Source organism: Papio anubis, chromosome 20 (assembly GCF_008728515.1).
Source record: "Papio anubis isolate 15944 chromosome 20, Panubis1.0, whole genome shotgun sequence".
NCBI lineage: Eukaryota > Metazoa > Chordata > Mammalia > Primates > Cercopithecidae > Papio > Papio anubis.
This window is the reverse complement of record NC_044995.1, coordinates 8,645,556-8,670,457: the sequence shown is the minus strand read 5'-3', so window position 1 is coordinate 8,670,457 and position 24,902 is coordinate 8,645,556. Positions and strand designations below refer to the sequence as shown.

Below are 24,902 nucleotides of genomic sequence, written 5' to 3'. Positions count from 1 at the left end.
CCTCCTGGTTTGAGGAAGTCATTTAGAAGACCCTGACTCAGCTAGTATCTTCAGCTAGTATCTTGGCCCCCAACCCCATTCTCCCACTAGGCCCAAGAATCTGACCCTTGCCCTTCTCCGAGAGCCCTCCCCATTTTTTTTTTTTTTTTTTTGTAGAGACGGGATTTCACCATGTTGGCCAGGCTGGTCTCAAACTCCTGACCTCAAGTAATCCGCCCGCCTTGGGCTCCCAAAGTGCTGGGATTACAGGCATGAGCCACCGTGCTTGGCCACCCTCCCCATTAATAAAGTACAAGTCCTTCTTTTATCTTTATATTGATAGTTAAAGGAAAAAGAACATGATGGATACGGGAATGGGGGAAGGGACAAGGCTTCTATGACTTACAACAGGAACTGATAGGAACCAAAAGCTCCAGGGAATTAAAAAAAATAAAATATATATTTATACATTTATATATATATATCTCACGTTATGCATGTGAGTCCCAGACAAGCAGGAAGCAGCAGCAAGAAGCAACTAGCACACAGAAACACTCGTGCGTGTGCGCTACACATTCAAGCAAAGCCATTCCTCTAGCTAGGACGGCAGCAATCCACACCCTCCCACCTACAGGCAAAAGAGAACAGCTGAAAAGAAACTTCCCTCTTTAAGGGCCACTCAGTAATTTTCGTCCTCATGACCAGGAAAAAGAAAGAAAAACAAAACAAAACAAAAAAGGCTGATCTTGCCTTGAAAGCGGGCAGTGGCCATGTTCTTCTCTTTGCCAAAGCAGGACACGTTATTTTTAACACAGAGGGCCACATCCCTGTCCCTCACAAATACTTCAGACAGTTGTCTTCAACATCCTGTGGTTCTTTGTCTGACTCCTTTTTTTAAATTTTTTTTTTGAGATGGAGTCTCACTCTGTCGCCCAGGCTGGAGTGCAGTGGCGCCATCTTAGACTTACGGCAACCTCCACCTCCCGGATTGAAGGGATTCTCCTGTCTCGGTCCCCCAAGTAGCTGGGATTACAGGCGCGTGCCACCACGCCTGGCTAATTTTTGTATTTTTAGCAGAGACGTGGTTTCACCATATTGGCCAGGCTGGTCTTGAACTCCTGACCTCAGGTGATTGCCTGCCTTGGCCTCCCAAAGTGCTGGGATTACAGGCGTGAGCTACCACGCCCGGCCCTGAATTTTTTGATACCACAGAGAATAGTTGGGATGAAAGGCATCCAGCCCCTGCTTCCTTTAAGGCGGCCTCTAGGCAGTGGGTGTTCTGTAAGCCTGGCAAAAATTCTGGAGCCGATCTCTGGCAAGACTGAGTGCCAGGCAGGGCCTAGGGACCCAGGGTCTGTGCTTAAAGCCTCTTGCCCATTGGAAATTACTGACCTCCAAATATATATATATATAAAATATATATACACACATATATATGTATATATATATTTTTTTAACTTAAAGGGGAAGTCCACTGCACATCTTCCTCCACTGGGAGAAAGGGGACCCAATCACCAGCTACCCACCCCTCACCCCCCAAACACACACACACACACACACACGTACACACTGACTAAGGCACAGCGAGGGCGGGCAGGCATGCTTTGGCAATGGGGCCCCTTGGGGAGCTGTGGCATGGACGGCTGCAAGGGGTGTGGATGTGTGAGCTCAGCACCTTTGGAGGTGGGTGGAGGCAGGAAGAGAAAGAAGTCTCAGGGCTCCCAAGGACGTAGGAGAAGGTGGTTGGGAAACAGGCAGTTAAGAAAGCCAACAGGAAACCCAGAAAAGAGATTAAAAAAAAAACAGAGTGGAAAAAGAGAAACAGGCTGGGTGTGGCAGCTCACACCTGTCCTCCCAGCTACTTGGTAGGCTGAGGCAGGAGAATTGCTTGAACCCGGGAGGCGGGGGTTGCAGTGAGCCAAGATTCAACCACTGCACTCCAGCCTGGGCCACAGAGTGAGACTCCGTCTTAAAAAAAAGAAAAGAAAAAGAGAAACAGCTCAGGGGTGAAAACAGGATGTGGGCAACAGAACAACACAGGAAGGAAACAGCAAGAGGAAAGGGAAGGAAGAAGATGCACCCAAGAACTAGAGTGCAAGGAACTGGGAAGGAAAGAAAAAGGTGGGAGGGGAGACAGGAAGAGGAAAACATAGGAAAGGCAGAGGCAAGAAGTACTCCATAAAGAAAACTCGGGCAAGAAGAACGAAGAGGTTGGAGAGGGAATGGGAGCCTCTTGGGAGAGTCTTAGACCTTAACAAAAACCAGGCGGGCAGAGTGCACCAGGTCAGCCACATACGCCAGTAGGTTGATGGCTGTCAAGATGGCCACAGCCAGTCGGCGGTCCCAGGCACACACATAGTAGGCATGGCTGTGGCTGCAGCTTACATCTCTTGAGCGCCGAGGCTGGCCGCCATACTTCTCATCGAACTGGTAGAGGGGCCAGAGAACAAGGGCAGTGGCATAGAGGAGGACAGATAGCAAGGCCAGCCCCGACAGGAAGCTGGGGAAGGGGATGGGCAGTACATTGGTGCACTCCCCCAGGTTCAGCAGGATGGCGATGGCCGCTAGGATGAAGCAGATGGCGTACACCGCCACGCACCACTCCAGGGCCGGCTGGTGCTGGTACAGGTTGGTGTCACTGATGAACGCGAAGATGATGCAGGCCACGAAGGTCTCCAGCACCTTCAGCAGCCCGGGCACGGTGGCCATGTAGCCAGTGATCTCGCCGGGCCGGGCCCGGGTCCAGGCCACTTCGGTGGCATAAGCCACACAAGCGATGCAGGAGAAGAAGGTGGCGGCGATGGCGTGGTCCCGGGTACGGCCGTGGGACAGGAACTGGACGTAGGTGGTGGGGTAGATGATGGAGGCAGAGAGGCAGAAGAGGGCTGCGTAGCAGGCGAAGGTGATGGGGAAGTTGCGCCAAGACAGGGGGAAGCGGGCCTGGAGCCCGCATAGCTCCACGATGAGGATGATCAGGGTCACGGAGAAGCAGAAGCACCAGGTGAACATAGACCAGTTGCCCATGGACCCCGTCCAGGCGCTAACGCTAGCCACCAGTGAGAAGGCCACGCAGGTAGACACCAGCTGCAGCAGGCGAAGGAGACCCAGGGGCTGTGTCAGGGCCCGAGGGGACCCCACGATCGTGGGGGACCCCAGGCCCGAGGACGACGTCGTGGTGGTCGTGATGGTGGTGCGGGTTACCGTCACTGGCATGGCTGCAAAAAGGGGAAAAACAGTGTCCTTACAAGGTCACAAACATAGGAATCCAGGTCCCTTAGCCATTGCCTACCGCAGGGACAAATGAATATGAGCTCTAGTTAGGGAGTTCCCAAGATGTGGGGCTTCGGGTTTTCTTTCTTGTTTCCCTTTCTTTTCTTTTTTCTTTTCAGACAGAGTCTTGCTCTGTGGCCCAGGCTGGAGTGCAGTGGCACAATCTCGGCTCACTACAACCTCCACTACTCAGGTTCAAGTGATTCTCCTGACTCAGCCTCCCGAGTAGCTGAGATTACAGATGCGTGCCACCACGCCCGGCTAATTTTTATTTTTAGTAGAGACAGGGTTTTGCCCTGTTGGCCAGGCTGGTCTCGAACTCCTGACCACAGGTGATCCGTTGGCCTTGGCCTCCCAAAGTGCTGGGATTACAGGCATGAGCCACTGCACCCAGCCTTGGGTTTTCAAATGGGGATTGTCCTCGTCATACAGGGATGAGCCTGTCCCCTCCAGCTCTAGACTCACTCCTCCCCTACCCGTATCAGAACGCAGGAGTCCAGGCACCTGTTTTCCTCCTTCCCAAGAGATTCTTCTCTCTTTCGAGACCTAACTACTGTACAACTACACTGTTTGCTTCCCACTCCAGATACCAGGCTTCCCTCTTTCCCTTCTTCCCCCAGGGACTCAGTAACTCAGCCATTTAGCACTCTGTACTCTACAGCACCATCCCTCTGGCCAGGCGTGGGAGTGGCTCATGCCTGTAATCCCAGCACTCCAGGAGGCTGAGGCAGGAGGACTGCTTGAGCCCAGGTGTTGGAGACCAGCCTGGGCAACCTAAGGAGACCTCATTTACCAAAAAAATAAATAAATAAATAAAAATTAGCTGGGTGTGGTGGTGTGTACATGTGGTCCCAGCTACTCTGGATGCTGAGGTGGGAGGAGTGCTTGAGCCTGGGAGGTCGAGGCTGCAGTGAGCTGTAATGCACCACTGCACTCCAGCCTGGGCAGTGCAGCCGGGAACAGTGAGACCCCGACTCAAAAAAAAAAAAAATTGCCGGGCGCGGTGGCTCAAGCCTGTAATCCCAGCACTTTGGGAGGCCGAGGCAGGCGGATCACGAGGTCAGGAGATCGAGACTATCCTGGCTAACATGGTGAAACCCCGTCTCTACTAAAAATACAAAAAACTAGCCGGGCGAGGTGGCGGGCACCTGTAGTCCCCGCTACTCGGAGGCTGAGGTGGGAGAATGGCGTAAACCCGGGAGGCGGAGCTTGCAGTGAGCTGAGATCGCGCCACTGCACTCCAGCCTGGGTGACACAACGAACCGCCGCCCAAAAAAAAAAAAAAAAAAAATTAAAATTAAAATTACAAATAGGCTGGGTGTGGTTGCTCATGCCTGTAATCCCAGCACTTTGGGAGGCCAAGGGAGGTGGATTACTTGAGGTCAGGAGTTGGAGACCAGCCTGGACAACATAGTGACACTCAGTCTCTACCAAAAATGCAAAAATTATCTGGGCATGGTGGCATGCACCTGCAATCCCAGTTACTCGGGAGACTGAGGCAGGAGAATCACTTGAACCCGGGAGGCGGAGGTTGCAGTGAGCCGATATCGCACCACTGCACTCCAGCCCAGGCGACATGAGTGAAACTCCATCTCAAAAACATAAAATAAAATAATAAAAATAAATTAAAATAATAATAATAATAATGCGTCCTCCTTCTGCCTCCTGCCACAACCCAAGAGTCAGGACAAAACGCTTGTCTTCCACGAACTCTGAAAACCCCATCTCTCAACTTCCTTTTCTTTCAGTATTCAGAGCTCTGCACCCCAGACCCTGTGAGCAGACTTCCTTCTTCTATCGAACAGTGACCTAGACATTTCCAGCCTCTAAACAGCCCAACCTCCCCAGGCTTCCATTCTCAGGGATCCACATCTAATAAGAGCTCCGACCTCCCAATAAAGGATATCTTCTCATAGAGATCCCAGCCGTGGAAAACCAAGAGATCTCCCCTCCCTTCTGGCAAGGAGCCTAAACTCTCAGTGGCCCCCTCCTCTCCCCACCCCCAACCTTGGAGATTAGGACCTTCACTCTCAGTCTAACTCCCACCCGGGATTTAGGACTGGAGTACTGCAACCCAAAAAAGTTTGGTTTCAGCCTCCCCCTCCCCACTCCCGCACACTGAGTCCATCCGCCTCCACCTTCTCTCCCCAAAACCCAGCCAGCTGGTCCCCCAGCTTCTGGGAAATTCAGCTCCCCAGATTTCCAACTGTCCAGTAGGAACCCCAGGCCCTTCCACTGAACTCTCTAGGCCTCACAATCCTGTTTGTTTGTTTTACCTTTTTTTTTTTTAAACGGAGTCGCTCTGTCACCCAGGATGTAATGCAATGGTGCAATCTTGACTCACTGCAACCTCCGCCTCCTGATTCAAGCGATTCTCCTGCCTCAGCCTCCTGAGTAGCTGAGATTACAGGCTTCCGCCACCAAGCCCAACTAATTTTTGTATTTTTAGTAGAGAAGGGGTTTCGCCATGTTGGCCAAGCTGGTCTCAAACTCCTGACCTCAAGTGATCCGCCCGCCTTGGCCTCCCAAAGTGATGGGATTACAGGCGTTAGCCACCGCGCCTGGCCATCACAGTCCTGTCATAAGGGGTCAGACCTCTGGCCCTGGGCCCTCAGCCTGAAGGATCCCAGATGCCCCAGACTCCAGAAAACCAACTTGCTTCTTTTGTCCTTGCAAAATCTACAGCTTTCACCTCCTTGTCCTAACGGCCCCCAGGAATCAAGTGCCAGTCCTCTTAGAAACCAGGTGCCCAGTTCTTTCCTCAGGGTGTAAACTGTCTCATTGCAGCCACACCACTAAACCCAAGCTGGCCTCTCCTAGCCCACAGGAAAGTAACCTCCTTCTTTCAGATTCAGGCCCATTGCAGGGCAGTAGCACAGGTCTTAACTTCTTCCCGGCAGTCCCAGCACAGCAGCTCCCCGAGACAAGGGAGCCAGGGCCTGGCCATGCTTCTTCCTCAAATATCGCAGCGTCTGGTCTTTCTCCCAGGATCTAGGAGTCCAGAACCCAATCCTTCCTCCCTCAGACCCAGGAGTCCAAGCCCACTGCCCACTCACCAGCGGTCTTAGCAGAGGAACCCACGGAGAAAGATCTGGTGGTGGAGACGGATTAAGCCACACCTGGAACAGGCTGTAAGAGCACCTGAGGAGGAGGGAGGCCGTTAGCGTCCGTTTGGACAGGCTCCTCCCTCCCGAGATCCGCTGCCCCGCGGGGACAGGAACGTGGCATGGAGCCCAGCAGGGGCCTGGCTGTGACCCCGGGCGAGCCCCGCCCCCTTCCCCTCCCGTTCAGTAAACTGGGCTGCGGCCGATGGAAGCCAGCGAAAGTGCACGCCCCGCGGGCCGGCGTGGGCGCGCGTGTGATCTTAACCCCGCGGGGGCGGGGGGACTGGGGTGCAGGCGGCGGTGGTTAGAGAACCCTGGGCGGCGGCTGCGGGGGCGGAAGGCCCAGCCAGAGCCGGAGTCTCCGCGCCTTATAAGGGCTTCGAGTCGGCCCAGGCATCTGGAATGTGTCAGGGACCAGGAGGCGGTGCCCAGACCCCCGCCCGCCTCCGGGGCTGCCCGCCCTCTCCCGGATTTCCGGGGGGTGGGGACCCCGACTCCCAGGCCCTAGTAGGAGAGGAGTGGAGGCCCGTATTTCTGGATCCCTATAAACATGGGCTGAGAGCCCTCCGAGACCATCTCTAAGACCGGAGTGGGCAGGGACCCGGGACTCAGGCTCCGGGCCGGAAACTGCACGCGGTGCTGGAGTCAGGCCCGAGGCCCAGACACGCCTCCCACGGTCTCCCTGATCGCCATTCGGGGCTTGCGGGAGCACCTGGGAGCATTCGGGGCTTGCGGGAGCTTCGGGGCTTGCGGGAGCACCTCCTCGCCCTCACGACCCCCCAGGACCCGGGAAGGAGAAGGAAATCGGGACTGGCCCAGCGTCCCGTGCTCTAGAAGGCGGGCTACTGCCCCGTCCCAAGCAGGAGAGGAGGACGAGCGAGGGCGTCACTCATTCAGTCTCCCGCGGAAGGTGGGCTAGCCGCGGAGGGGGCGCGCCGAGGGGAAGGGAGGGGTCCACCCCGCCCTTAGGGCCTCCAGCCGTCGCCCGAGATGCGAGCTCAGGAATGCGCAGCCAGAGCCTGGAGGGTGTGGAAACAGGCCTCCGGGATTCCTTGCAGAGCACCGGACTCCCCGGGCCACACCCAGCCCCTCAGTGTCCTCCCTCGTCCACTCCAGACGCCACACCCATCGCTCACGCTCAGAATCGGGCCCCGGAACCCCAGCCTCGGCTCTCGGCACCCAGCTCCTCCTTTCCCAGCTCCTTCCAGGCTGGGGCTGAATCTTCCCTCCTTCAAGAACCCCAAGTTCCATTCTGTCCATCCCTGGATGGTCCATGTCCATTCCTTCCATTCTCATTCCATCCAGGGTTTCCTTCACTGTTCCCTTCCTCCATTCCTCCTTCATTCCTCTCCACCAGTTGCCCTCCTCATCCCAGGTCCAGATCCCCCAGCCCCTCCCTCAGACCCATTCCATTTCGCCCCTCCACTCAGGCTGGTCAGAGCCCCCAGCCCTCCTCCCCTCACATCCCAGGAGTCGACCCCAGCCCCTCCTCCCTCATCCCAGGAGTCCAGACCCCAGCCCCTCCTCCCTCATCCCAGGAGTCCAGGCCCCCAGCCCTTCCTCCCTCAGACCCAGGAGTCCAGGTCCCCTTCCCCACTCTTCCAGACGTATGACCTCCACAGTCCGGGTCCTCAGCCCTCTCCTCTGCAGAACCCCCAAAATCCTGGCCCAGCCCTAGTCTTTCTAGGGACCCAGATATTCTGAGACAGTCCATTCCTCCCTCTGGCCATAAGGACCCTAGACTGTTGCTCACGCTCTCTGGGGTCCCCACAACCTCACCTCAGGCAACCAGTGGCGGCTGAGGCTGAAGCAAAGACGACAGCTGCAGCCGGAAGGGTCTGAGGGCTGGGTGGGGTTGGCGGGCTGGGGAGCCAGGGCGGGCGGGACGGGGGCGGGGCCGGGGCGGGGCGCAGCTCCGGCTAGGGCGGTGGACGGGGACTTCCCCGAGCCTGGGCTATCCCAGCTCCGCCCTGAGGCGGGGCCAAGAGCGGACCACGCCCCCCCCGGGTAAAAAGTAACGCGGCGCTCCGGCTCCACCCCAGTGAGCAGGGTGGAGAGCTGAGGTCACCGTTGCCGTGGTGACAAAACAGGAAGACACAACAGCTGGCCGCGTGGAGACTCCTGGGGGCTGCCCTCCTCGGCACAGCCCTAGAGGAGTCTCCAGGGTAGGCCAGGGAACACCGTTACCATAGAAACCCGCATGTTTAGGGTTTGTTTAGTACAGAGCCCCCCAGCTCAGGTCCCCACCCCCGTCTCACCCCACTCCTTTCTCCCGCTCCCTTCCTGCCCCCCTCCTTCCTGGTCTGTTCCGCCCCCACCCCTGCCTTGCTGGATGAAAGCTTAAACACCTGGGTCGCAGCGGATTGGGGGACCAGGCCCCTCAGTTTAATGGGGTTTGTGGGCTAGGATCTCTGTCTCTTGGAGCCCTGAGGGACAGCAGAATTGAGAGCAGTATTCCTGGGCCTTAGGTGGTTCTGGGCTACGATCCCTGACTGCTGGGTCTCCCCAAGAAACAGAGGCTAGATTCCTGTATTTAGGGATCTTGAAGGGGTCGCAAAATGCTCCCCTAGTACCCATTGGCACCGGGCGCCGCAGGGTAAGGGACTCGGCTGGACGCGGGTCTCAGATATCACAGTGGATAGGGGTGGGGTGTGTTGGGGGCAAAATTCCCCGGAGCTAGCGCGGTAGGAGTTGGGGGCCCGGATTCCTGGGCTCCACAGGATGCCTAGGTTGAGGCCGAGATTCTTGACTCAAAAGAACAATCAGGCCCCGGCGCGGTGGGTCACGCCTGTAATCCCAGCACTTCGGGAGGCTGAGGAGGGAGGATCCCTTGAGCCCAGGAGTTCAAGACCAGCCTGGGCAACATGGGGGAGACCCTGCTCTATTAAAAATAAGTAAATAATAATAATAATAGAACCATTAAAGCTCAGACTCTTGGATTTTCAGAGCAGGTGTTGCAAGCCTAGACGCCTGGGTCTGGAAGGCAGAGATATTTTTGGCCTACGTTCCTGACTCCTGGATGGAGGGAGGGACTCAGAATTTTAATGAGGATGGGGCTGGAGCTGGGGCTGGGGGCTCTGGATTCCTGGATCCTGCAAGAGGGGAAGGGATCCAAGGGGCTGGTGGGCCCGAAGCCCCAGGGCAGGGAATGGCTGCCGGGTGCGTTTTTAAAAGGCGACTCTGCGGCCCTAAAACGCACTGCCGGAGCCAAAAGAAAAAGAGGGAGCTGAGAGTCGGGATGTCGGGCCCCCGGGGAGGGGCAGGGCGGGGACCCGGGACGCCTGAGTCCCTCCCTCTGGCCGCGCTCACTCACCGCGCTCTGCAGTTGTCCCGGGCGCGGCCTGGCTGGCGGCGGCCGCTGGGCGGGGCCTGGTGGCGGCTGCGGCTGCTCAGCGACGCTGAGCTAACGGGGCGCGTCTGGCGCTGCCGCCGCTGGGCACCTTCCAGAGCCGACAGCTGAAGAGGCTTTGAGGCCGAGACCAGGAGTGGAAGCCGCGCGAGTGGCGAAGGGAGCAGTAGGAAGGGGTCCGGGAGCTGAGGATCCGGGTCTACGTGTCCTACGGAGCGGGGAGGGGCCGGAGGGGGAACTGCAGGAAGGGGGGGGTCTGCAGGAGTGGAGAGGGGGTTGGGCAGAGGAAGGTAGAGCCTGTGTGCGCACTCTTTGTGCCTCTGCAAGGGGAAGGGTCCACAGACCCTCTCTGTCATTCTGGGCCCTGCACAGGGGAGGGAGGTCTCAATGCGTCCAAATCAGGCCTTGTCCCAGGGGGGAGGGCTATGGACGGATAGGGAGTCGGGACATGGTGTTAGCTGGAGACTCCCCCGGGACGCCTCTAGATTCCACTCACAGGCCTCCTTGGCCCCAAGTATAGCAGTAAATCTTTCTCCCTTCCTGCCTAAATCAGTCACTGCCTGACCCCATAGTGACACACTCGAGGTACCCCAAACGGCCCAGCGGTGGTCTCCACTTACACAACTTACTGTATTATTCCTTGTGGTGGCAGCGGTTCCCCTGTAGACACTAGGGCCCCTCAACGTCGGGGTTCAGGGTAGCAGGAACAGGAAGCAAACATTTGAAGAGTGAAGGTCGGTCGCAGTGGCTCACCTCTGTCATCCTAAGCACTTTGGGAGGCCAAGGCTGGCAGATCACCCCTGAGGTGGGGAGTTTGAGACCAGCGTGGCCAACATGATGAAACCCCATCTCCATTACAAATACAAAAAAATGAAGCCTGATGGCACCTCCTATAGTCCCAGCTACTCAGGAGGCTGAGGCAGGAGAGTGGCTTGAACCCGGGAGGTGGAGGTTGCAGTGAACCAAGATTGTGCCACTGCACTCCACCATGGGTGACTGAGTGAAACTGTCTCAAAGCAAAAAATAACAACAAAACAAAAATTTGAAGAGTGAGTCATCGGGTGTGGTCCTAAGAAATGGCACTCTTGGCTGATGCAGCAGCTCATGTCTCTGATTCCAGCACATTGGGAGGCCCAGGTGGGTGGATCACCTGAAGTCAGGAGTTCAAGACCAGCCTCTCCAACATGGTGAAATCCTGTCTCTACTAAAAATACAAAAAATTAGCCGGACGTGGTGGCAGGCGCCTGTAATCCCAGCTACTTGGGAGGCTGAGGCAGGAGAATCGCTTGAACCCAGGAGGCAGAGGTTGTGGTGAGCAGAGATCACACCATTGCCCTTCAGCCTGGGCAACAAGAGTGAAACTCCGTCTCAAAAAAAAAAAAAAGAAAAAGAAAAAAGAAAAGAAAAAGAAAGAAAGAAAGAAAAATAAAAGAAAGAAATGGCACTCTTGAGTTCCCAGGTCTCTGTAATCTGGGATCATCTGGGATGTGCCCCTGGTTCAGAGTGGTTACCCGTGCCGTAAGCAGCACCCCTGACCCCAAAGATGATGACTCCAAACTGGCCCTGTAACCCAGTCTCAAACAGGCTGTGCCTCTGTTCCATGAGGCTGGCTGCTTTGGGGTAACAGGCTACATACACTGCCCCCCCACTGACTTCCTAATATGTGGAGCTCCTTGATCAGAAGCAATACTGTGCGGGGTTAACAGGAGGGTGAATAGGGCCATTCAGTGCAGACACAGATGCTGCTGTTGGCAGAAGTGCAAAGGGCAAGAAAAGCAAATAACAAGCCCAGAGTTGTTTATTTGAGGGAGGAAGCTCACTGCCCAGTCCAGGATGAAAGGGCCCCAGTGTAATCCTCACGCGCCCAGGTATTTGGCTCTTTGGTCTTCCTTGGAAACTGCCACTCTGGGGGCTCAGCACTTGCTACTGCCAGCTAGGTAGGCATTCATCGGTGACGTAGCTGTTGTCGTCCACCTCGGCCACTTTGTTCCTGAGCTCATGGAGCAAGCCCTGAGGACGCCAGGGAAAGAGGCTGATCCAGAGCCACAGAGTGGCCATCCGATCTACCACATGGCATCATAGCATTCTCTGTAATAGAGGTTTTAGGGGGAGAGTTCCCTTGGGATAAAGATTACGAACTGGTTTCCACTCCCAACACGTCTGACACCACCAATGTGTGCGTTTTTTCTTTTCTTTTTTTTGAGACGGAGTCTCGCTTTTGTCATCTAGGCTGGAGTGCAATGATGTGATCTTGGCTCATTGCAACTTCTGCCTCCCAGGTTGAAGCGATTCTCCTGCCTCAGCCTCCGGAGTAGCTGGGATTATAGGTGCCCGCCACCACGCCTGGTTAATTTTTTTTTTTTTTTTTGTATTTTTAGTAGAGGTGGGGTTTTCACCATGTTGGTCAGGCTGGTCTTGAACTCCTGACCTCAGGTGATGCACCCACCTCAGCCTCCCAAAGTGCTGGGATTACAGGCATGAGCCACTGCGCCCGGCCACCTGGCTACATTTCTAGGACTGTCCTCTAACAGAGAGGTTGGTTTTGTTTTGTTTTGTTTTGTTTTTAATCTCATGTCAATTCTTTTTTTTTTTTTTTTTAGATGGAGTCTCACTCTGTCACCCAGGCTGGAGTGCAGTGGTGCGATCTCTGTTCACTGCAACCTCTGCCTCCTGGGTTCAAGTGATTCTCCTGCCTCAGCCTCCCGAGTAGCTGGGATTACAGTCATGGGCCACCACGCCCGGCTAATTTCATATTTTTGGTACAGATGGGGTTTCACCATGTTAGCCAGGCTGGTCTCGAACTCCTGACCTCAGGTGATCCGCCTGCCTCAGCCTCCCAAAGTGCTGGGATTACAAGAGTAAGCCACCGTGCCCGGCTGTCAATTCTTCTTTTCCTCTTTTTCATCTCTAAAGACGTTCTTCTCATAACCTTACTGTTGCTATTACAATTCTTCTCTTTTTGATAGTCAGTGTTCCCACTCAAAGAATATTTCATTGGATTTAAAATACACACACACACATATCATATATATGCATATCTATATGTGTGTGCATTTATTATCTCACTGTTTCTGTGGAACTAGGCAGTTTAGCTGGGTTCTCTGTGAGGCTGTAATCAAGGTATTGGCCAGGACTGAGTTTTGGGGTTTTTTTTTTTTTTTTTTAAGATGGAGTCTCACCTTGTCGCCCAGGTTGGAGTGCGGTAGCCCGATCTCAGCTCACTGCAACCTCTGCCTGACAGGTTCAAGCGATTGTCCTGCCTCATCCTCTTGAGTAGCTGGGATCACAGGTGCATGCCACCACACCCGGCTAATTTTTATATTTTTAGTAGAGACAGGGTTTCACCACATTGGTCAGGCTGGTCTTGAACTCCTGACCTCAAGTGATCTGCACATCTTGGCTTCCCAAAGTGCTGGAATTATAGGCGTGAGCCACCACGCCTGACCCAGCACTGAGTTTTGATCTGGAGGCTCAACTGGGAAAGGATCTGCTTCCAAACTGACTCAGCTTGCTGCAGAATTTATTTCCTTGTGACTTTAGAACTCATCAGGGGCTGGGCAGAGTGGCTCATACCCGTAACCCCAGCAGTTTGGAAGGCCAAAGCGGGCAGATCGTTTTGAGCTCAGGAGACCAGCCTTGGCAACATGGCAAAACCACGTCTCTATAAAAATACAAAAATTAGCCAGGTGTTAGTGGTACATACCTGCAGTCCCAGCTACTGGGGAGACTGAGACTGGAGAATTGCTTGAGCCTGGGAAGCAGAGGTTGGAGTGAGCCGAGATCGCGCCACTGCACTCCAGCCCCTGGATGACAGAGTAAAACCCTGTCTCAAAAAAAAAAAAAAAAAAAAAAAAAAGGAATTCAGCCGGGCGCGGTGGCTCACGCCTGTAATCCCAGCACTTTTGGAGGCCCAGACGGGCGGATCACGAGATCAGGAGATCAAGACCATCCTGGCTAACACGGTGAAACCCCATCTCTATTAAAAATACAAAAAATTGGCCGGGCGCGGTGGCTCAAGCCTGTAATCCCAGCACTTTGGGAGGCCGAGATGGGCGGATCACGAGGTCAGGAGATCGAGACCATCCTGGCTAACACGGTGAAACCCCATCTCTATTAAAAATACAAAAAATTAGCCGGGCGTGGTGGCCGGCACCTGTAGTCGTAGCTACTCGGGAGGCTGCAGGAGAATGGCGTGAACCCGCGAGGCGGAGCTTGCAGTGAGCCAAGATTGTGCCACTGCACTCCAGGCTGGGCGACAGAGCGAGACTCCGTCTCAAAAAAATAAAAATTAAAATTAAAACACTCATCAACTCATCAGTGCGTGCTCCTTCAAAGTCAGCGATGAGAGACTCTAGGGTGTGTCAGCTAGCAAGAAATCTTCTACAACATATAAGCACCACCTTTGCCATGCGGTATTGGTTAGAAGAAAGTAACACATTCCTCCCACACTCAAGGGATGGGGTTGATACAAGTGTAGAACGTTTCTTTTTAGGAGGAAGAAAATTTTCTGGAGACATAAAGTAGTGATTGGCCAGGCGCAGTGATTCAGGCCTGTTATCCCAGCACTTTGTGAGGTTGAGGCAGGCGGATCACTTGAGGCCAGGAGTTCAAGACCAGCCTGGCCAACATGGTGAAACCCTGTCTCTACTAAAAATACAAAAATTAGCCAGGCATGGTGGTGCGCGCCTGTAATCCCAGCTACTCAGGAGGCTGAGGCAGAAGAATTACTGGAACCTGGGAGGCAGAGTTTCCAGTGACCTGAGATCACGCCACTGCATTCCAGCCTGGGCGAAAGAGTGCCTGAGACTCTGTCTCAAAAAACAAAAAAACAAACAAACAAAAAATAATAACCACCTAGCAGCAAAGCCTGTGAATGCATTTCTGCTTCCTTTTTCTTTTTCTTTTTTCAACAGGGTCTCACTCTGTCGCCCAGGCTGGAATAGTGCAGGGCAGATCACCTGAGGTCGGGAGTTTGAGGCCAGCCTGACCAACATGGAGAAACCGCGTCTCTACCAAAAATACAAAATTAGCTGAGCGTGGTGGCGCCTGCCTGTAATCCCAGCTACTCAGGAGGCTGAGGCGGGAGAATCGCTTGAACCCAGGAGGCAGAGGTGTCAGTGAGCCGAGATCACGCCATTGCACTCCAGTCTGGGCAACAAGAGAGAAACTCTGTCTCAAGATAATAATAATAATAATAATAAAATTTAAAATTCGGTTTCTCAGTCTCACTAGCCAGGTTTCAAGTGTTCTTTGTGGCTATGGCGCGGGTAGCACAGCCTTCATTTTGTGTGGCCTCCTTAGGCTCAGAATAGAGCTCTGTGTTTTGGAGTGTGTCAGCCTGTATTAGCATTCAGACTCCAGCAGTAGAGTAAAAAATAATACAACGTGAACAGCTGGGGTTTATTCTAGAAATGCAAAAATGGGTTTTTTGTGTTTTTGTTTTTTTGAGACAGAGTCTCTCTGGGTCTCCTAGGCTGGAGTGCAGTGGTGTGATCACAGCTCACTACAGCTTCAACCTCCCAGCCTCAAGCGATCCTCCCTCCATAGCCTCCTGAGTAGTGGGGACTACAAGTGTGTACCACCATGCCCAGCATGGTGTTTTTTTGTAGAGACAAGGTTTTGCCATGTTACCCAGGCTGGTCTTGAACTCCCGGGCTCAAGCAATTTTCCTGCCTCAGTTTCCCAAAATGCTGGGATAACGGCATAAGCCAGTGCACCCAGCCCAGAATGGTTAATATTTAAAAAAATTAATGCACCTTTATCATATTAGCAAAGTAAAAAAAAAAAAATCAGCACGATCATCTTATACGTGCTAAAAGAGTGTTTGACAAAATTTAGTATTAATGTTTTTTGGTTTTTGGTTTTTCTTTTTGAGACAGAGTCTTGCTCTGTCACCCAGGCTGGAGTGCAATGGCGTGATCTTGGTTCACTGCATCCTACGCCTCCCAAATTCAAGCGATTCTCCTGTCTCAGCCTCCTGAGTAGCTGGGATTACAGGCACTGGCCACCATGCCCAGCTAAATTTTTTTTCTTTTTTTTTTTTTTGAGACGGAGTCTCGCTGTGTCGCCCAGGCTGGAGTGCAGTGGTGTGATCTCGGCTCACTGCAAGCTCTGCCTCCCAGGTTAAAGCCATTCTCCTGCCTCAGCCTCCTGAGCAACTGGGACTACAGGCGCCCGCCACCACGCCCGGCTAATTTTTTGTATTTTTAGTAGAGACGGGGTTTCTCTGTGTTAGTCAGGATGGTCTCGATCTCCTGACCTCATGATCCGCCTGCCTCGGCCTCCCAAAGTGCTGGGATTACAGGCATGAGCCACCGTGCCCGGCCCTAGCTAAATTTTTTGTATTTTTAGTAGAGACAGGGTTTCACCATATTGGCCAGGCTGGTCTCAAACTCCTGACCTTGTGATCCGCCTGTCTCGGCCTCCCAAAGGGCTGGGATTACAGGCATGAGCCACCTCAGCTGGCCCTGTGAATTTTTTTTTAGAAAAACACTGAATAGTTGGACATGGTCATGTACACCTGTGGTCCCAGCTACTTGGGAGGCTGAGGTAGGAGGATCTCTTTAGCCCATAGGTTCGATTCTGCCGTGAGCTATGATTGCACCACTGCACTCAAGCCTGGGCAACGGGGTGAGACTCTGTCTTAAAAAAAGAAAGAAAAATTAAAGTACAGTGGCAAGGGCAAAGGTGTCACTGGTCAATGTCAGGAGGGCAGTGCCCAGTGGTGGCGGTGGCAATGGTGGCTTCTCCACTGGGGTGTGGCCGCATCTGACGTTAGGAACATTCTTGCTGCTGTCTATTCTTGGCTTCCTGCCACATTCCTGAGCCTGATTCTGTAGCCTTTCCATGCATCCTTTGCGGGTTTTTTTTTTTTTTTTTTTTTAGACAGAGTCTCGCTCTGTCACCCAGGCTGGAGTGCAATGGCACGATCTCAGCTCACTGCAACCTCTACCTCCTGGGTTCAAGCAATTCTCCTGCCTCAGCCTCCCGAGTAGCTGGGATTACAGGCATGCACCACCATGCCCGGCTAAATTTTTTTTGTATTTTTAGTAGAGATGGAGTTTTACCATGTTGGCCAGGCTGGTCTCAAACTCCTGACCTCGGATGATCCACCCTCCCCAGCCTCCCAAGAGTGCTGGGATTATAGGCGTGAACCACCGCACTCGGTTCTTTTGCTTTTACTCAAAGTCCTTCAACACATTCCTCCTCTGCTTCTTGGACCCAGAGGTGACATCTGTGGTCTGCAAACAAGAGCCACCACAGCCAGAGGCTCTCCCTGCTGCATGGCAAGAGACCCTCAGGAATTCCCCTTCATGTAGCCCAAGAGGAGGTTTCATGCTCATGAAATGATTTGCATTTTCCTCGTGATGCAGATTGGATTAACAGATGGTGACTTTTGTCATCCTTAAGCAAAATAGACTGGAGTCTTCTGTTTTGAAGACGTAGGCTGCATTTTTGGGGGGAACGAGGAAGGAAATCTATTTGATTTGTAAAACTCCCCTGCTGAATGTACTTCTCAGACTGGAAATAGATCAAGACTCCATCTTATAGGGGACTGGTGAGATGAACGATGGCAGATTCAATAATGCAACCGTGTCTGTATCTTTTTAAAAGGATGAGGAAGATCTGTTTACCTAAATGAAAAGCTTTCTAGGAGGGAGTCCTAAGTGAAAAAGGCAAGATGCAAAATGATGCATGGGGATGCAATCTTACAGGTGAGAAAACACAAACATAAGGATATATATATGGTTTACCTATTTGTCCCCTCCCAATCTCATGTAGAAAATTGATCCTGGGCTGGGCACGGTGGCTCACACCTGTAATCTCAGCACTTTGGGAGGCCAAGGTGGGTGGATCACCTGTGGTCAGGAGTTCGAGACCAGCCTGGCCAACATGGCGAAATCCCCTTTCTACCAAAAATACAAAAATTAGCCAGGTATGGTGGCAAGCACCTGTAATCCCAGGTACTCAGGAGGCTGAGGCAAGAGAATCGCTTGAGCTTGGGAGGCGGAGGTTGCAGTGAGCCGAGATTGCGCCACTGCACTGCAGCCTGGGCAACAGAGTGAGAATCTGTCTCAAGAAAAAAGAAAATTTATTCAGAATGTTGGAGGCCTGTGGCCTTGTGGGAGGTGTTTGTATCATGGGGGCCCATCCTGCATGAAGAGCTTGGCGCTTTTCTCAGGGTAATGAGTGAATTCTTGCTCTATTCGTTCCCATGAGAGCTGATTGTTAAAATGAGCCTGCCGGACAGGACAGCTCATGCCTGTAATCCCAGCACTTTGGGAAGCCAAAGCAGGAGGATTGCTTGAAGCCAATAGTTCAAGACCAGCCTGGGCAACATAGCAAGACCCTGTCGCTACAAAAAAAATTGGCACCTGACCTGTACAATTTTTCTATTTTAGACATATTGGTTGGGTGCAGTGGCTCACGCCTGTAATCCCAGCACTTTGGGAGGCCGAGGTGGGCGGATCACCTGAGGTCGGGAGTTCGAGACCAGTCTGACCAACATAGAGAAACCCTATCTCTGCTAAAAATACAAAATTAGCAGGGCATGGTGGCGCATGCCTGTAATTCCAGCTACTCAGGAGGCTGAGGCAGGAGAATCTCTTGAACCCGGGAGGCGGAGGTTGTGGTGAGCTGAGATTGTGCCATTGCACTCCAGCCTGGGCAACAAGAGCAAAACTCCATCTCAAAAAAATAAAAAATAAAAAATAAACATATTAATGTATTAGCTGTATAAAATTATATCAGGCTGGGCGTGGTGGCTCACACCTGTAATCTCAGCACTTTGGGAGGCCAAGGCAGGGGATCATCTGAGGTCAGCAGTTTGAGACCAGCCTGGCCAACATGGTGAAACCCCATCTCTACTGAAAATACAATAAATTAGCTGGGCACGGTGGAGGCGCCTGTAATCCCAGCTACTTGGGAGGCTGAGGCAGGAGAATTGCTTGAACTGGGGAGGCAGAGGTTGCAGTGAGCTGAGATCATGCCATTGCATTGCAGCCTGGACAAAAAACGAAACTCAATCTCAAAATAATAATAATAATAATATCTATATTACATGATTCAATGCATGTAAAATTCTTAGAATAGGCCGGGCGTGGTGGCTCACGCCTGTAATCCCAGCACTTTGGGAGGCTGAGGCAGGTGGACCACCTGAGGTCAGGAGTTCAAGACCAGCCTGGCCAACATAGTGAAATCCCTTCTCTACTAAAAATACAAAATTTAGCCAGGCGTGGTGGTGGGCACCTGTAATCCCAGCTACTTGGGAGTCTGAGGCACAAGAATTTCTTGAACCTGGGAGACGGAGGTTGCAGTGAGCCTCAGCTGCTGCAGTCCAGCCTGGGCAACACGGTGAGACTCTGTCTCAAAAAAATAAAAGTAAAAGTAAAATTCTTAGAATAATGCCTTATATCAGTACGTATATATTCACACATTTATATGTGTGCGTATATATATATATGCCATGGATATTTCCAAAAAGATACAGAAGACATCAATAAGAACAGAAGGGGAGGAACGCTGGGAAATGGGAAAACTGGGATGGATGAGAAGCTTACAGTCTGCCCAGAAATATATTACCAAGTCAAAACACATCACTGTTGATGTATTTTATTACAGGGTCTCACCCTGTTGCCAGGCTAGAGTGCAATGGTATGATCACAGCTCACTGCAGCCTTGACCTCCTAAGTCTGAGAGATCCTCCTACCTTAGCCTCCTGAGTAGCTGGGACCACAGCTGTCTCCCCTGGCTAGGGTTTTATTTATTTATTTACTTACTTACTTACTTATTTTTTAGAGACAGAGTCTCGCTCTGTCACCCAGACTGGAGTGCAGTGGCACAATCTTGGCTCACTGCAACCTCCGCCTCCCAGGTTCAAGCAATTCTCCTGCCTCAGCCTCCTGAGAAGCTGGGACTACAGGTGCATGCCGCCACGCCCAGCTAATTTTTTTGTATTTTTAGCAGAAGCGGGGTTTCACTATGTTGGCCAGGCTGGTCTCGAACTCCTGACCTTGTGATCTGCCCGCCTTGGCCTCCTAAAGTGCTGGGATTACAGGCATGAGCCACCATGCCTGGCGGGCTTTATTTATTTATTTTATTTTTATTTTTTTGAGACAGAGTCTCGCACTGTCGCCCAGGCTGGAGTGCAGTGGCGTGATCTCGGCTCACTGCAACCTCCGCCTCCCAGGTTCAGGCCATTCTCTTTGCCTCAGCCTCCCAAGTAGCCGGGATTACAGATGCCTGCCACCACGCTCAGCAAATTTTTTTTTTTTTTTTTTTTGTATTTTTAGTAGAGACAGGGTTTCACTATGTTGGCCAGGCTGGTCTTGGACTACTGACCTTGTGATCCGCCCACCTCGGCCTCCCAAAGTGCTGGAATTACAGGCGCAAGCCACCGCGCCTAGCCGGGTTTTATTTTTTTATATTTTATTTTATACATTGTAGAGACAGGGGTCTCCCTATGTTGTTCAAGCTGGTCTCGAACTCCTGGCCTCAAGTGATCCTCCTGCCTCGACCTCTCAAAGCTCTGGTATTATAGGTGTGAGCTACTGTACCTGGCCTGTGTAATTTTCTCATTTTAGACATATTAATATATTAGCAATATAAAATTATATTTATATTACATGACTCAATGCACGTGAAATACTTAAAACAATGTCTTATATCAGCACACACACACATATATATGTATACACACACACATTTATATGTGCATATATATATATATCTGTGTGTGTGTATATATGCAATGGATATTTCCAGAAAGATACAGAAGAAATCAGTAAAAACAGAAAGGGAGGAACACTGGGCAACTGGAAAACAGGGGTGGCTGAGGAGGCTTGCGTCTACCCTGAAATATATTACCAAGTCAAAACACATCACTATGTATGTATGTATTTAAATGAGGTATTTATACTCTTTCGGGCAAGGAGCCCAGTGATAACAAATGGCTGTAGATGCTTTTCTCCGTCAAGCTTCGAGGAGGAGATGAGATGGAGCCCATCCCTGGGCCAAGGTCTCCAGCCCCATTTCACAGATGTAAATAGCAGGCGTCCCCCACACAGTCTGAACACTTGGAGGCCAAGATTGATTTCTCCCAGGGCCCACCATCCTAAAGCATGGGATTGATTTAGTGCCTCTTGCTGGGAAGCAAAATTCTGGGAGCCACGGTGGGATCCTCCCTCCCTCCCTGCAGGAGACTGGGGCCCTTCCAGGCAGCAACTTAGACCAGTCAACAACGTCTGCCTTAGGCCAGGCGTGGTAGCTCACGCCTGTAATCCCAAGGCTTTGGGAGGTTATGGCGGGCAGATCATCTGAGGTCAGGAGTTCAAAACCATCCTGGCCAACATGGTGAAACCCTGTCTCTACTAAAAATACAAAAATTAGCTGGGCGTGGTGGTGCATGCCTGTAGTCCCAGCTACTCCGGAGGCCAAGGCAGGAGAATCCCTTGAACCTGGGAGACAGAGGTTGCAGCTCTGATATTGCACCACTGTATCCAGCCTGGGTGACAGAGTGAGACCCTGTCTCAAAAAGAAAACAAACAAACAAACAAAAAACCAAAAAACAACCTCTGCCTGCCCTTGGGGCCTAGCATGGGCCCCTACACACAGGAGGCTTCTATAAAAATAGCTCATTTCAGGTAATCTAGGGCAGAACCCAGGCTTTTACCACTTGTGGTTTCTCTTTCTAAATGTGTAGTTAAAAGCTGCAGGCCAGATCTTGTGCATGGTGGCTCATGCCTGGAATCCCAACACTTTGGGAGGCTGAGGTGGGCGAATCACTTGAGGTCAGGAGTTTGAGACCAGCTTTGCCAATATAGCAAGACCCTGCCTCTAAAAAAAAAAAAATTTTTTTTCAATTAGCCAGGCAAGGTGGTTGTGCCTATAGTCCCAGCTACTCAGGAGGCTGAGGCAGGAGGATCACTTGAGCCCAGGAGTGCGAGGCTGCAGTGAGCTGTGACTGCACCACTGCACTCCAGCCTGGGCAAATTGAGCAAGATCCCCATCTTTAAAAAAAAAAAAAAAAAAAAGACTGGGCGCAGTGGCTGACGCCTGTAATCCCATTACTTTGGGATGCCAAGGTGGGTGGATCACCTGAGGTCGGGAGTTCGAGACCAGCCTGACCAACATGGAGAAACCTCATCTCTACTAAAAATACAGAATTAGCTGGGCATGGTGGCGGACGCCTGTAATCCCAGCTACTCAGGAGGCTGAGGCAGGAGAATCGCTTGAACCCGGGAGGCAGAGGTTGCAGTGAGCTGAGATCACGCCATTGCACCCCAGCCTCGGCAACAAGAGCGAAACTCCATCACAAAAAAAAAAAAAAAAGAAGAAGAAGAAGAAGAAGAAGAAGAAAAAGAAGAAGAAGAAACCAAAACACACACACAAACAAAATAACAGGTGCAGGCCAGTTAAACAAAAGCAACTCAAGAGCTGTGCCCTGCAGGGGCGCATTCGTGTGAGGGTGCCCCCTAGAGGACTCTGAGGGTAGAATGCATTCATCCTAAATGGGTGTAAGAGGGTCATTTTTCTTCATCCAAAGCAAATTCCCTACTATAGGTTATGCCCAGGGGACATGGCCAGTGAACACAACATGGAAACATTATTGCTGCTGCTCTGTTCACACATGCAAGAGAGACAGTGAGTCAGCAAACACGCACATAAGTTGTTTTTGTATAGCAAAATGTACCAGAACATAAAAAGATATAGGGGACTGGTGGCCAGGCGTGGTGGCTAATGCCTGTCATCCCAGCACTGTGGGAGGCTGAGGCAGGTGGATCACCTGAGGTCAGGAGTTGAGACCAGCCTGGGCGACATGGCGAAACCCCGTCTCTACTAAAAAATACAAAAGTCCCAGCTACTCAGGAGGCTAAGGCAGGGGAATTGCTTGAACCTGGGAGGTGGAGGTTGCAGTGAGCCAAGATCGCCCCACTGTAATACAGCCTGGGCGACAGGTAGAAACTTCATTTCAAATTAATAATAATAATAATAATAATAAGGCTGGGCACAGTGGCTCATGCCTGTAATCCTAGCACTTAGGGAGGCCAAGGCGGGCAGATAACGAGGTCAGGAGTTAGAGACCAGTCTGACCAACATGGTGAAGCCCCATCTCTACTAAAACTACAAAAATTAGTCGGGCCTGTAATCCCAGCTACTCAGGAGGCTGAGGCAGGAGAATGGCATGAACCTGGGAGGCGGAGGTTGCAGTGAGCTGAGATCGTGCCACTGCACTCCAGACTGGGCGTACAATAATAATAATTATAATTTAATTAAGTTATAATTATAATTATTATTATAATAATCTCAAATAATAATAACAATAATGGCTCGAGCTAATAAAAGGCCTGTCAATGTACCTGTATCACCTTCTCTGGTGCATTATTAAAAAAAAAAAGATATAGGGGACTGGGGTGAGCTACTTTAGATGGAGCGGTCAGGGAAAGGCCTTTTGAGGGGAGGACTCTGAGCTGCCGGCTGAAGGATAAGACAGAACCACCACCCAAAGCATCTAAGAAAGGCTGCCAGTCCAGACACAGGCGCCCTGAGTGGTACACAATACGTGTGCTCATCCGAGAGCAATGAGCTAGTGCCGCTGAATTCAGAGTGATTGAGAAACTGCGGTAGGAAATGAGGCAGATAATGTGGTATTGTCACAACCATGGAAATGCAGGCTGATGACACAGAATACTACAGATTTCAGAAACAGATGCGCTCGATCTGTGCACAAAGTCACATTGCTTTTTTGCAGTCGAGAACAGACATTTTTGTGGAGCTGTGTTCGGTCCATGACCCCGACCTTATGCCATACCCCAAATACATTTCTAGATGGTTCACGTGTCTAACTGTGAAAGATAAAACTATAAATATTCAAGAGCAAGGCATTGGGAAACATCTCTGGGATATCAGGATTAGCAAGGATTTCTTTTTTTCTTTTCTTTTTTTTTCTTTTTTCTTTTTTCTTTTTTTTTTTTTTGAGACAGAGTCTCACTCTGTTGCCCAGGCTGGAGTGCAGTGGCATGATCTCAGCTCACTGCCAGCCTCTGCTTCCTGGGTGCAAGCGATTCTCCTGCCTCAGCCTCCCAAGTAGCTGGGACTACAGGCGCCGGCCATCACACCCGGCTAATTTTTATATTTTTAGTAGAGACGGGGTTTCACCATGTTGGCCAGGCAGATCTCAAACTCCTGACATCAAGTGATCCACCCGCCTTGGCCTCCCAACGTCCTGGGATTACAGGCGAGAGCCACTGCGCCTGGCCAGTAGTGATTTTTTTTAAATAGACAAATGAAAAGTGTATGTGTTGGCCAGGCTCAGTGGCTCATGCCTGTAATCCCTGCACTTTGGGAGGCCGAGGCAGGTGGATCACAAGGTCAGGAGATCAAAACCATCCTGCCAACACGGTAAAACCCCTTCTCTACTAAAATACGAAAGATTAGCCAGGCATGGTGGTGGGCGCCTATAATCCCAGCTACTTGGCAGGCTGAGGCAGGAGAATCGCTTGAACCCAGGAGGTGGAGGTTGCAGTGAGCCGAGATCATGCCACTGTACTCCAGCCTCTCCACAGAGCAAGACTCTGTCTCAAAAAAAAAAGAAGAAGAAAAAGAAAAAAGAAAAGTGTATGTATTTATGGTGTACAACATAATGTATTGCTATATGTATACATTGTGGGGTGGCTAAATCAAACTGTTTAACACATGCATTACCTCATATACTTATTTTTTTGTGGTTTGAGCACTTACAATCTACTGTCAGTGGTTTTCAAGATATGGTTCATTATTTTTCTTTTTTCTTTTTTTTTTTTTTGAGATGGAGTCTCTCTATTGCCCAGGCTGGAGTGCAATGGCACGACCTCGGCTCACTGCAACCTCTGCCTCAAAGGTTCAAGTGATTCTCCTGCCTCAGCCTCCTGAGTAGCTGGGATTACAGGCATGCACCACCAAGCCAATTTTTTTTTTTTTTTTTTTTTTGGTAGAAATGGGGTTTCACCATGTTGGTCAGGCTAGTCTCGAACTCCTGACCTCATGATCCGTCTGCCTCGGCCTCCCAAAGTGCTGAGATTACAGGCGTGGGCCACCATGCCCGGCCGAATATGGTTCATTATTATTAACTCTAGTCGCCTTCTTGTTCCATGGATCTCAAAACTTATGCCTCCTGTGTATCCGAAGCTTTGTATCTTTTTGTATTGTTTTGTTTTTTGAGA

The 24,902-nt window shown here is 51.4% G+C and overlaps 1 protein-coding gene across 3 annotated transcripts; it reads right to left on the bottom strand.

Annotated features, from left to right (window-relative positions):
- Window positions 1-296: 296 nt before the first annotated feature.
- Window positions 297-10,472, bottom strand: MYADM (myeloid associated differentiation marker). Of its 3 annotated transcripts, none has more exons than XM_009195264.3 (3): window positions 10,332-10,472; window positions 6,306-6,390; window positions 297-3,194 (listed from the first exon to the last, which is right to left on the bottom strand). In XM_009195264.3, the coding sequence occupies exon 3, from the start codon at window positions 3,190-3,192 to the stop codon at window positions 2,224-2,226; it is 969 nt and encodes a 322-aa protein (XP_009193528.1). In that variant the 5' UTR covers window positions 3,193-3,194; window positions 6,306-6,390; window positions 10,332-10,472; the 3' UTR covers window positions 297-2,223. The 3 variants fall into 3 exon arrangements, with proteins under 3 accessions (XP_009193528.1, XP_009193527.1, XP_003916124.1); XM_009195263.3 differs by lacking the exon at window positions 10,332-10,472 and adding an exon at window positions 9,667-9,873; XM_003916075.4 differs by lacking the exon at window positions 10,332-10,472 and adding an exon at window positions 8,133-8,251.
- Between the last annotated feature and the right edge of the window lie 14,430 nt (window positions 10,473-24,902).